A 13,124-nucleotide genomic window follows, 5' to 3' on the forward strand; every position below is an offset into this window, starting at 1 on the left:
GGGGGGCCCACCCCACAGTTTTGGGACCTTTGATCTAAGGGTTCATGCTATTACATGGCAAGAAAAGACCCATGATATGGCTGTGGCTGGCCTAGGTCAGCTGGCTCTGGCTCAGGCTGGGGCTAAAAATTGCAGTGTATACGTTCTGGCTTGGGGTGGAGCGCAGGCCTACAATGGGGCAGGGTCTCGGAGCCTGAATGTCTACACTGCAATTTGTAGCCCCACAGCCTAAGTCCCGCAAGCCCAAGTCAGTTGAGCTGGGCTCTGAGATTTGGTGCCGTGGGCTTTTTACTGCAGTGTAGACATACCCTTAGGGTCTAATCCTGGAAGCATTTACTACCAGGTGTGATGTTTTCAGCTTCTGGGCCTAAATTAAGGTACAGCAAAATGAGTGAAGGTCTGACAAGTATTGGGAGGCATGGCAGAGTTGATGTTTGCTAATCAAACTTTTTTGTGATCTGATATTCTGAATGTCTCCTATGAGACCATAGACAAAGCGATGGGAAGATGAAAGGTTTATTGAATGCAGTTGTTTAAAACTGCCACTAATTCAAGCCACACATCGGTTCTTTGGGTTATCACTGTAAACTTTTCATTCTGATGACGGGTGTCGGGAAAGGGCTGTTAAGGAAATGGAACTACCCTGGAAAGGGTTTGCTTTGCTGCTTGTACTTAAGGCGGGCTGACATGTAATCCATCAGAACATGGGGAAAAAAACCAAGTGTGTAAACAAAAATCCATAGCTTCAGTGTAGCAATATTGGAACGGTAAGAACCTAAGGGAAGCTCATCAGCCTGTCCTCAGCCTGTACGCACTAAGGTCCTAGAACTACTGTACTAATGATCTGGCAATACTGTTCTTCTTAGCTCAGTACTGCAGGGGTCTGTGCTCTTTTTACAGAGAATTCGGGAGAGGTTATTACAAATTACATCTCAACAGGTAGCTTTTTAAAAACAGAATTTGCGCTTGTGCGTGTGCGTTAATACGGAACGTAGGGAAAACAATTTAATTTGCTGGATATAGTTTCTTCTCTTCCTACACCTGGGCAGTGGTTCTTCTAGGGCTCAATCCTGTGAGGTTCTGAGTTCCTCTTGCCATGTACCATCAGCTCCCACTGAAGTCTGGCAGGGAACGGTGCTCAGTAAGTTGCACATCTCAGGATCCAATCTCCTGTTAAACGTGGACTTTGTACAAAGCAATTTGGTGACTGAACCGAGAAGTGACTAGAGCAGCTGAGAAAAGGACAAGTGCTATTTAGAGAGAGAAAAGGATGTGAGCAGAAGTTTTGGCATATTGTACAGGCCAGAACTATTTGTTCCCATGCCTGTAATGTGTATGTTCCCATTTACAATACCGTAGTAACTTTTAAAAATGATTACCATGAGATTTTTGGATATTAGATCAAAGCACGAAACCGTGGCCAAGGTTTTAAAATGTGACTAGAGATTTGGGTTGTCTTCATTTTGGATTGGCCTGATTTTCAGACAGTGCTAAGTGGCATCCTTTGTAAGTCAGGCCCCTTCAAGATGTCTCAAATGGGACACTCCAAACTTGAGGCACCCTACATCACTGATTACAAAATCTTGATCCCAGATCCTTCTTTCCCCCCCAGTTTCTGACCCACACTGGGCCATTTTTGCGGACTTCTAAAAATAATAATGCTTTCTCCTCATGTGAAATCTTTCCACTGATGAGCTGAGAGGCCAGATTTTTAAAGGTATTTAGGTGTCTGAAGATGAAGATAGAAACCTAACACGCATTGGTTTCAATAGGAGTAAGGTTCCTATCTGCTTTTGAAAATCCCACTATGCACTCATCTGCATCTTCAAATACTTTTAAAAATCTGGCTCAAAATTATTTACAAACATTACCAGAAAGGCTTCATTGACTAGCTACTTCTATGTTTATTTGATAGGCAGGTAAACTGATTTGCAGGGAAGTTGCTTCTACAGTGAATCATTGTCAGAATTAAGAATAGAACTGAGGTGTCCCAACTCCCTTTTCCTTATTGTAACCATCAGACCAAATCGGATTATATGTTTTTGCATTGGATTTCCAGTGCCAAAGGAACCATGAAGTGTACTGCAGGCAAACATCACTGGAACCAAATGACTTCACATGACAGTTACCTATTGTATATTGCTCTTAAGACATTTTGCATCTAGTAGCAGGAGGAAGGAAGTTGCGTGAATGATGTCTGATATAAAATTTAGCTTTTCCAAAGCTTATCTGGTAACAATTGTGAACTGAAATTCCATTATCAGGTACAATCTTTTACTTTAAACCAGGGGTGGGGACCGTCCGGCCCGCGGGCCGTATAAGGCCCGCGAAATCATGTAGTCCGGCCCGCAGGCCCATTCGGCGGCAGGGGGGAATTCGGCGGGAATTCGGTGGCGGGGGGATTCGGCGGCGGCGCGGTTCCGTGGGGGGGGCAGTGCCCGCTGCCGAAACCCTGCCGCCGTTTGCCCCTTTTCGGCGGCGGGGGGGAATTCGGCGGCGGACACTCATCAGGCCCTTGGCACAAAAAAGGTTCCCCACCCCTGCTTTAAACAATGAACTGGGTTAAGTGTGTCTGATGGCCATACCAAAGCAGACATGCCATAATGTCAGCATTGAGAGTGGGAACAAATTTTTGTAACTTTCACTGACCTTTCCACATACACAGTTGTGCATGTACTTCTAAGGTCATCAACCAATCTGATAAACAGTTTATAGACTTCACTCCTGAGTGTCAGATGTAGTCTTTGGTTGACATATGCATCAGTTGCAACAATCAGTGGGAGAAGGCAGCTTTGCAATTGAAAGGGCAGTGCTAGTTTCCATAGTCGAAAGGACGGGCCAATATAACCAAACAACCAAACAAATTGCAGTGTTTGGTCTGTCACGGAATGACACCAAATTGATTTGTGGTGCTCGCTTTTCTAATTCTATAAGTGTTTGACTTTGTGTTTCTGGATTATGCACTAAAGACTCTCTTTGCACTAGTGAAAAGCTTCAAGTAATCTAATATATATCTACGGTTAACATATATATTCAAGGATGTATATATAAAGCCAACGGTCTTGATTTAGCACATAGGAATCAGTACCACTAGCCTCAGGAATGGCCCTACTGGATCAGACCCAAGGCTCATTTAGTCCAGTATCCTTTCTCTGACAGTGTCCGGTACCAGATGCTTCGAAGGAGGATGTATGAACCCCACAGGAACAGAGTTGTACTGTTGTTCAGGAGAGGCCCAACATTCAATGAAGAGTTTGGCTTTATGTCACAGTAGATAATTTCCCCAAAGGATGCAGGGATTTTTGGGGGGCAGTACGATGAAATGACACAATCCATTCACCAATGTTCTTGCAGTTTTCATTTCAAAGCAAGTGAAACACTAAATATCGAACAAAGAAAGTTAATCAATTTCCAGGCTATTTTAATGAAATATGAAATGTTGAAAATATCTAGACGTTCTGTCTCCTGCCATCCCTTTTCAGATGTTTTGATGTAGTGAGTCTCCATGCAAAGAGGATTAAGTAAGGTTCACGATGCATCTGGGCTTTAAAATGAAAGGTCTGATTAGTTGCCAGGAGTATCTGTTGTCAAATGCGTGAATGTAGGGTTTAAGATTTGATACCAGATAGGGAAACACTACTGGTGTACACTCATCACAGGACTTTGGTTCCCAGTTTCCTGAAATCGGGATTGTAAAAAGAGCTGAGCGAATAATTTGCAAAGCACTCATTTCTCTGACAAAATGGGCCTCTTTTTCTGCCTACACAATATGTGTGAACAGATTGCAGTTTTCCCCAAACGTATTGAATATATGAATTATCTGCCAGATTTGTTTTCACGTTTCTTTTTAACTATATGAATTAGTTGCAAACATTTTGCTGCAAGCAAGTGACTGGTCAGATAAGTCATTTTGGTAGAGGTTTCTGTTTCCTGGCTGGATGTGAAAGCACTTCTGGTGCGTAGAAATGTGTGAACTGAAAATCTGGCTTGTTCAAATGGCATTTCATGCAACTTTTCCAGTTCCCTTTCCTTGTATTTTCATAGATTTTTATGGCCAGAGGGGCCATCAGATATCTAGTCTGACCTCTTGTCTAACATTCCCAGATGTTCCCAGAAAGCGAACATAGGGATGGGGTGGGATGAATGGGAGGGGATGAACAATTAAGATTGTTACGAAATCTGTGAATATTTACAGGGATTTTTGCAGTAGTTGCAGTGTTTCAGTTCTAGTTGTAAAAGGAAGATTTCCGAGAGAGTTTCATATTTTCTACAGCCATTAAATATGGTGTCTTCTGTAGAAGAATAGTGGGAAAGGAGCAAGGAAATGCAGCCATTGATTTTAGAGGGGAAAGGAACAGCTTTGTTGATTTAAAAATCTCTTCCCAGCTTTTATTTTTGTCTTCATGTGCCTTTCGTGGGCTAGACTATGTGATTTGCAGTTCAGGGGCGGGTGGAGAGTGGGGTGGGGGCAGGACACTGGGCAGTGTTGAGGGAGGGTGGACAGTGCAGAGTACCAGGATAGAGAACAGTGTGGGGGAGGTGCAGGTGGGGATAGTGCTGGGGTGGATTGTACTTTGGAGAGGGGTGTAGGAGGGGCGGGGGCACTAGACGGGTAGTGTGGAGACAGTACAGAGCGTCCGGAGAGCTAGTATCTCAAGGCTCAATCACTCCTGGGTCTGCTGGGCCAGGACAGAGCTGTGTGCTCTGCGCTGTCTATGAAGGAGGCACAGGCTGATATTCCCAGTCCCCCAACCCAGCTTGTGGGCCAGTGTGGAAGCAGAGAAAGGATGGAGATTTCTCCCCCCTTTCCAGGTGATTTGCTCCCTGCGGGGGATTATTATTAAATCTGCCCTCGCATGGGCCATACAGGGTTCAGGAGAAGTCCTGTGCAAGGGTGGATTCCTTATGCTTCTCACAGGCATCCTCTGGCCAGGAGCCCTCTGGCTGAGGGGAAGAGGTAGATGTTTTCTTTGAAGGCTTAGTGGCACTTTAAACATCAGCCAGCAGTCGTGCGTAGCTATTGGCTGATCCCCTCCCACCCAGCATCCACGCCTTTACTGTCCGGTCCAAAGGCAAGTTCTTTCAAAATTACCTCAGCGCAGGATGGCTTTAAAATATTAGACTTTTATGACAACTCCGTTGAATCTGTGCCTGGGGCTCTGTTCCTTGTTCAACTCCTCCAGAGAGAATTCCTCTCACCTTGGTATGCAAGAAAGAATAACATAGATCAACGTTCATGGTTTGATATCCAGTTTTAGCTATCTACTTTGGTAGAATAGGGGAATTTAAGCTTAGGTATCGCACTGGAGCCGATGATGTGCATAAAACATGCCTCTTTGTGTTCAGATGAAACACTGCAGTGGTACCAGAGGAAACTGTCTGACAAAGTATTAAGGCAGTTACAGGCTGTTACAAAAAGCCAGGAGGGAGCAGTGATTTGTAAGCTTTCATTTTTGCTCTTGTTTAATAATTGTTTAGCTCAGTGGTTCCCAACCTTTTCCATATTTGGATCCCTGTTTCCATACTGGTATCCCTCTCCGCCTAGCTGTAACCCCTTTCCACTTAGTAATGTGGAAGGACAAGAGGTTCACACCAAGTGCTGACACCTGTTTGCAAGTCCCAGCTTGAGAATCCACGCTCTGACTAAAGATGCAGGATTGATGCTTACTGTTTCCTCTCTCCCCCAACTTCCAGACTTTCATCCCTGTTCTACAAGGCTTGTTTGAAATGTGAGCTCAGCTCATTAGATCCCAGTAACATGATGGTTGAGCTTCTTTCTGAATGGGTTTCTCAGATGAGGTATCCAGAACTTAAGCCTTGTCTACACAAGAAGTACTACTGGTAGTAAAGTACTGCTTTAACTATATGGGTGGCAGTGGTGTAACTTCCGTAATATGGATGTACTTACACTGGTATAAGTGTGTTTATACAGGTGTAAATGTGCTTATACCAGTATCGTTCATTTCCATACAGGAATAGGGCACCTTTTTACTGGTATAACTGTGTCCACGTTAGGAGTTGTTTTAGTATAATTATATCAATAAAGAACCACCCTCCTACCAACATAGTGTATGGGTACAGAAAACTGTGTACCTAGGCCTTATTCTCAAGACAGACCTCTATTCCATAGCTCTTTGTGAGAACTTTCTTTCCTCTTAATGGTTGAGCAAGAGTAGGTTTAATATTGAGAAATTCATCCCTGACATCTGACCACCACATCCAAACGTTATTATGGGCTCAATTCCTAATTATTCTCTAAAAGGTAATTTTCTGTGAAGGGTATTCATGCTAATCTCCTTCTAACAAATACATGAAAATGTGATCACTCTTTCAAACAGAATAAAGCATGAACTTAATGGATGCTTAATTTAAATAATGCATTACAATGTAAAATTCAGAAAAACTAGCCAGCATGTTGAATAGATTCTCTGATCAGTTTAGGAACAGGAGACTTTGAGGCTGATCAGCAGACACGCTAAGAATGCATGTAGTCATAGAGAATTAGTTATACTACAGGCGATTTAGAGGACTTGAAAGTTATTGGGGAGAGAGGGACGAGTATGAAAAAAATCTCTACAATAATGCAATTTCACCTGGTTAGGATTCAAAGTGAAGAGGACATTTATAATAGATTTTTATCAGTTAAAGGCTTGAAATTTTTGTTACCAGAAAAAAAAAGGCAGTCTAGCTATCACCACAGAATTATAGTACTCCATTATGTATGGCAGAACAGAAGGGGGAAACTATAGACTACATATATAAAAGCAAAGCATTTTCTTTTTCTTTTTTTTTTTTTTCCCTCTGTGCATTAGTCTGTTCCAATAGCTTTGCTGTTCACTCTGACATTTTTATACTATTAGGGACTAAGATTCTTCAACTGGGAGCTGCAGTGGCCATTTTACTAGATACCAGGCTAACCTGGGCTCCCCTCCATCACGTGATTGATTTGGCCTGAAGGCAGCGTGAGCAAGGTCACTGAGATTCGGCCCGTTTTCTGTCTCTGGATTACCCGGCTGATAAATCTAGAGTTTAAAAAAGTCCTCAGCATGACCAAAGAGCAGTTGTTGGGTGAGATCCAAACTATGGATAGACTCTCATTGACTTCACTGGACTTTGGATCAAGCTGCTGGTGCTTCCTACGCCATGTAATCCTGTTGAAGTCAGTGGGATGTCACTGGTAGTAGATACTATAGTCCCGATACTGGAAACTGTCCCTATTCAGGATAGCACTAAGTACGTGCTTAAATCCCACTGAAGCCAATCAGTGCTCACGCTTAAGGATGTGCTCAACCTCTTTCCTGAGTCAGGGGCTATGGCGGGTAATGTTTGGCTCCTGCTCTTAGATATTACTTCTTCGTTAGATGTCCTGTAAACTTCCAGTGCATCATCAAGTAAAATGCAATAAAAGACTTGATAAAAGGATAGACCTGTAAATTAACACATTGGCTAAGCAGCACATCAGCAGTATTTCACAAGAGTCCTTGTAGTGGTCCCTGTAAATCCATATTTGCTCTGCACAGGTGGGCGGGGAGCATGCAGGGCGTTGGGCTACGTTTACACTGACGGCGGCAAAATCGTCGCCGCCAGATCGATCTTTCAGGATCGATTGAGCGGTCAATGAGACCCGCTTAATCGATCAGGAAGTCGACTGAGTAAGTCCACCCCCTAAAATAGCATAGCCGTTGGTTCAGCGCAGTGTGAACAGCACGCAGAAGGGAAGCTGAGCAGTCGATGTCAGTTACGCAAACTACTTTGCGTGGTTTGCGTAACTCCCATCGATTGCCGCCGAATCGCGGGGTCAGTGTGAACCAGCCCTTGGTTTCAATCCTACAGTGTAGCTGAGCCAGTACAGAGGGGGAAGCAGGCACCACTTAGTAACTCAGTCCCTGTTCTGCTGCTGCAGCGGGTCATATCTATGGTGCTCGTTATTCCAGGGCTCTTGGTAACTTCACGGTCTGACCCTAAAAGACTAATGTTTTGGTGCAGCTGCAGGGAAATCTGTGCATCAGGTGCCCACTGTAGCATTCTTTTCCTGCAGAATTAAAATGCACGCCAGGGATTTAAGTCTTGCAGGATTGCAACAGTATGTTAAACTGGCATGTTTTAAGCAGGACTCCAGCTGAGAGGGTTTTGCATTGGTAATTTACACTTCACTGGAGTTTTTATTGGCAGGCCTAGCGCTGTGTCTCCCCCGCTGCCCCGAGGTTTATAATATTTTCTGACTGTTAATGGCAGTTTGCTCGTTTGCAAGGAAACTAATTCCACCATCTACTTCCGGTGTGTGAATTAAATAGGAATGCACAGCATGGACAGTCCCTGTCCTCTGTCTGTTTGCAGTGTTGTTGTAGCCGTGTTGGTCCCAGGACATTAGAGAGACAGTGTGGGGTGAGGTAGTATCTTTTATTGGACCAACTTCTGCTGATGAGAGAGGCAAGCTTTTGAGCTACACAGACCTGAGGAAGAGCTCTGTATAGCTCGTAAGCTTGTCTCTCTTACCAGCAGAAGTTGGTCCAATAAAAGATATTACCTCCCTCACCTTGTCTCTCTTTGTGTTATGTCTCCGCCCTCCTTTCCCCCCCCCCAAAATTAAGAAAGAATCTTGTGTTGCTTGGCACTTACCCTACAAAGTTACTGGCACCAGCAACCCCTGCAGGAGTGAACGTGCTTCTATTATTATGCTCGCTCAGTAGAATGGTAATGAAGTTGTCTACTTGTCAGCAGTAGTCATTTGCTGCAATGACTGGTATTGATTATGTATTACTTGAAAACATTTAATTAGGTTTTATTAGATCATTTAAAATACTAGCAGCCAGGCATGCTAAAAGGACAGTGAGCCTGTTGCTTGAAAAAATCCTCCAGACATGGACCGTGGTTAACGGTTTCACTTCTTAGTTGGAACTTTCAGAAGTATTTGGTGGGGGAGGTTCTGGGCATTTCAGACGACTCCAGGCCATACCTGGTGTCCCGATTATGGCTCCAATTGTGCAAAGTGATGTGGTTATGCCTTGACTTTGATGGGACTCCACAAGGGGGTAAGGATCTGCAAGGGAGGATCTCTTTGCAGAATTGGGGCTTATACCAAAGAACTTCTGTGAACCTTGAGCAAATATCAAAGTCCCTGGTGGCGACCATTAGCCATTCAGAGACTCTGATGTAAAGATTTTAGGGCCTGATCCTCAACTGATGTAAACTGGTGTAATGCCCTTGATGTTGATGCAGCTCTGCTGATTTACACCAGCTGAGGATTTGGCTAGAGGGTAAACACTCGCTTTGATTTGGTAACAGGCACTGTGGGCAGTTCCTGAAAACGCAGTAAGAAATAAGTGCAGCAACACCTCCCAACCCCCACAACAATAATCATGTAGCAGCCAGAGTTCTGACTTTTGCACCCTCCCCAGGGATATCAGCCACTCTCCCTCCCCTGTATGTCTCAAAGCCCAAGGAAATCGATGGGCTTTGCAGCATGCCCTGAAGGCCAAAGAGATTTGGGGTAGTTTGGGCCAAAAGCCGGGGGGTGAGTTCCAAAAGCAAAAGACCCCCACAGAAAACACGCTGTCAGCAGCTCTCCTTCTCTTCTAGACCAAAGGGCTGATCACAGCAGAGTGCCCAGGTACTGGGCATCCCACCTCAGCAATCAACTTTGAAAACTGCACCCACCCATTTTGGCACCAGTTGATTGTTTGTAGTGCAACGGTTCCTCACCCAGCTTTGAGTCCCCGTTGTGCTAGGCACTATACGAACACACAGTGAAAGACATTCGCTGTCCCGAAGAGCTTACTATCTAAGCAGCCAAGCTAGATCAGGAGCAGAGGGGAAGCGAATTGCCCAGATTCACACAGTAGCTCACTGACTGCACTCTGGACTCCCAGTCCGTGCAAGCCCCACTGAATCACATTGCCTCTCCCAGTGCACGTCGGAGGGAAATGTCTTTTTGAAACAGTCACAGGCAGTTATGAAATATGCACATCTTTCCATCGGCTGTCATGTACCTTTTGCAGTTTTGGTCAGTCTTGGTTGATGTGAGTAGGCAAGGTGGTTTATGAGCAACGTATAAATCCGTATTATATTTTTAAACTCTCCTATTTGCCCCCATAGACATTTTATTGACAGTTATTCAAACAGCCAAATCAAATTTTGATCAAAAAGAATCTGCTCCGCGGAGGCCTTGCCTGCCAAAACCTTGGCACCCGTTTTTATTACTGATTTTATAGATATGACAGATTACACGTAGATAGATTGATGGATTATTTACACACACGGAGATGTCATGTACATTAAAGATATACATATATTACACACACAGCGGTGTCTTTTAGTATGCTGCATGGATAGCCTTGAAAATGGGGGATACTAGCACAACCTTAGACTAGAGGTGCAAACCATACAGCTAGAATTAGTGACCCAGAAACAAAGTTTCTGGAGAACAGAAAGGGAGGCGGGAGGAATGTTTGTCATTTCTTTTGAAAAGCAATCTGTAGAGCAGTCTCTCTTTGGCTGTAGAGCAGAAACTAACTTTGATCTGCTAGCCAGTGTTCCTACAGTGAAAATGATTAGCAGGATTTCAAGAGCTACGGCTGAGTGGAACTTACCAATGTGCATGCTGTGATTAAACAGAGACTAAAAAGGCAGAAAGAAAGTTTATAAGAGGGCAGAGTAGATGGTAAAGAAAAGGACTCTCCCCCAATTTCTGAATGAGCTTTTTGTGTCTTTCTTGTCTCCTTTTAAGGCTTGTGCAAAGATGTAGTAGTTTATTGATGTTTCACAAAGTGAGTTAACTAGTTCAGTTCAACTTTTTCCCTGGGGAGTGTCCAGCAAATGCTGACCCGTAGTGCTAGTATGTCCTGACATCCCACAAAAATCTGCTGCTGGCGATGACTTTGATGTCAAGTTGCCCAGGCAGTGAAAAAATCTTTTACTTACTGGAGGGATTCCGTTGATGTGAGATCTTTGTTTTTAGAAGGCCCATTTGGCCGCCACCTGTGACCGTAGCTTCAGAGACCAAAAACATACCAGCAGAGGAGGTACCTGAGAAATATAGCAACAGCAGCAATCCCAAGGTGTGAGACACGTGAATGAGGAACATCGGAGATTTGGCTATAGTTATTAAAAGAAAGCAGTAGTGGTGCTAGGTCAGGTTCAGTGGCTTACTGCTGGAATGCAATGCTGTTCACTTCTAGGATACTGGTTCCAGTCTAATACCTGGCAGATAGTGACCGAAAACTCATTACTTTTTGGAAGTCTTTCTTAAGAGAGAGTGGTTTCACGCTGGTTTCTAGTGGACACATTTCTGCACTGGAATTTGCATCCCTTTTGGGAGACTCATCAGACAGGTCAGGGATTAAAAAGGCATGGAGAATAAGCAGTGATTCTGGAATATGGGATCACCTCGAGAAAACTGGGATTGTCCCAGAAAACAGGATGGATGGTAATTTTACAAAGCACATTGGTGACAAACTTTGCAATCAGCTTGGGAAGCAGTGTAGTTCAGGAACTCCTGAGGTTTTTGGGGTTTTTTTTAATCCTGGCTCTGACACAGACTCCATCTGTGGCCCTGGGCAAAAGTCCCTGAGCTGTTCTGCTTCCGTTTCCCCCTCTGTAAATTGGAGGTAATGATGAGTTTTATCAGGATTAATTAGTGGATGTACAGCATTAAGTATTACTTGAATTAAATTAGATCTAGACAAATTTATCATTCTGAAGACCCCTCTGTGTGTGTATGTGTTGTATATTATATAATAAAATTATGTATAAATACAGTGCAGGATTAATGCCTATATTTTCTGGCATGTATGTGACATACAGAAGAATGCAGCGTTTAACTGGAATAATTTTTGCACCAGGACTAATTGAACAATAATGTGACAGGTGACTCCATTAGAGTCGAGAGAAACCTTTTATTTTGATCCTATAAATTGCTTTTGGCCTAATCCATGAAGCTCCAGATTACTAACATTTTTTTTATTATTATTATTATTATTAATAGTGACAGATTGTCGAGGGGTCTTGGACAATATACAGAGATTTTCTTCGTTACCAACATATCTACCTGTGAACTATCAGATCTTCAGTGCCGAGACTTCCTTTTTTCTTAAAGAAGCCAATCAGGATTTCATGAGAAACTCCAGTTTGCAATCCCGGGTGGAGTCCTTCTTTCCATATAAAGCCAAGAGGCCACCTGTATTAAATGCCAGCTATGGACCTTTTTCCATTGAACAAGTAGTGCCCCACGACCTGCTGTTAACCTCAAACTTTTTTGGATCTACAAACAAGTTTACTTTTAACTGGCGACTTAAAGCCTGCATCATGAGTGACAAAATTTACTTGAACAGACCCAAAGTCCAGATCCTGTTCTACATTGTGGGCAGGGACTGGGATGACTACAGCACCACGGAGAGGCTGCCTTGCCTGCGCGTGTTTGCCTTCCGCGAGACAAGGGAAGTCCGCGGCAGCTGCAGGCTGAAGGGGGATCTGGGATTGTGTGTGGCAGAGCTGGAACTCCTGCCGAGCTGGTTCAACCCCCCCACGGTGGTGGCCGGCCGCAAGAAAGCGACAGATCAGTCTGAAGGGAGCCCTGTGGAACTTTACTACACCATCCAGCCGGGGGATGAGATAGGGGAGTGCACCATCGAGGATGTGAGGAAAGGGAATGCCATCCGGCCAGGAAAGGATGGCATGGACGAGACCATGTCCCACTTGCAGAGGATTGGCTCTGTGAGTCTCTATCGAGCCCCGGAGAGTTCTCAGCTGACAGAGCTGAGGCTGGACAGTAATGTCGTCATCTGGCTGCCATCAAAGCCGGTCAAGCAAGGAGAAGTTGTGAATGTCTACGTGACGATCGCTAACAATTCCACCGTGGAACAGTTCATACTGAGGTACGGTAGGTTGGTTTTGCCTCTGTTTCTCTGTCAGTAGCAAACACTGGGGCAAAGGGGAGTAGCCTAAACCAGTTTGTGGGGTGGAATCCACAACTGCTCCCTAATTGCAACTTCTCAGCTCTTCCTCTCCCTTCCCCGCCCTCTCCCCCCGGGAGAGAGAGGACTTTAAAGAAATCCTTGCTAGGATTCCACACCATTAAAACACACCAATATTCTACAATGAGGGTCCAATTGGCAGCAAGGATGCTG

At 44.3% G+C, this 13,124-nt stretch overlaps 1 protein-coding gene across 2 annotated transcripts in view; it reads left to right on the forward strand.

Moving 5' to 3' along the window:
* TMEM132C (transmembrane protein 132C) overlaps positions 1-13,124 on the forward strand; it is a 272,979-nt gene that overhangs the window by 71,313 nt on the left and 188,542 nt on the right. For both annotated transcript variants that reach the window (XM_067539743.1, XM_067539742.1), the window contains exon 2: positions 11,984-12,872. In XM_067539743.1, coding sequence (XP_067395844.1) covers positions 11,984-12,872 — 889 coding nt within the window. The remainder of the gene's footprint in view (positions 1-11,983; positions 12,873-13,124) is intronic.

This window comes from Emydura macquarii, unplaced genomic scaffold, assembly GCF_026122565.2.
Source record: "Emydura macquarii macquarii isolate MOO-44397 ecotype Brisbane River unplaced genomic scaffold, CSIRO-AGI_Emac_v2 contig_554, whole genome shotgun sequence".
NCBI lineage: Eukaryota > Metazoa > Chordata > Testudines > Chelidae > Emydura > Emydura macquarii.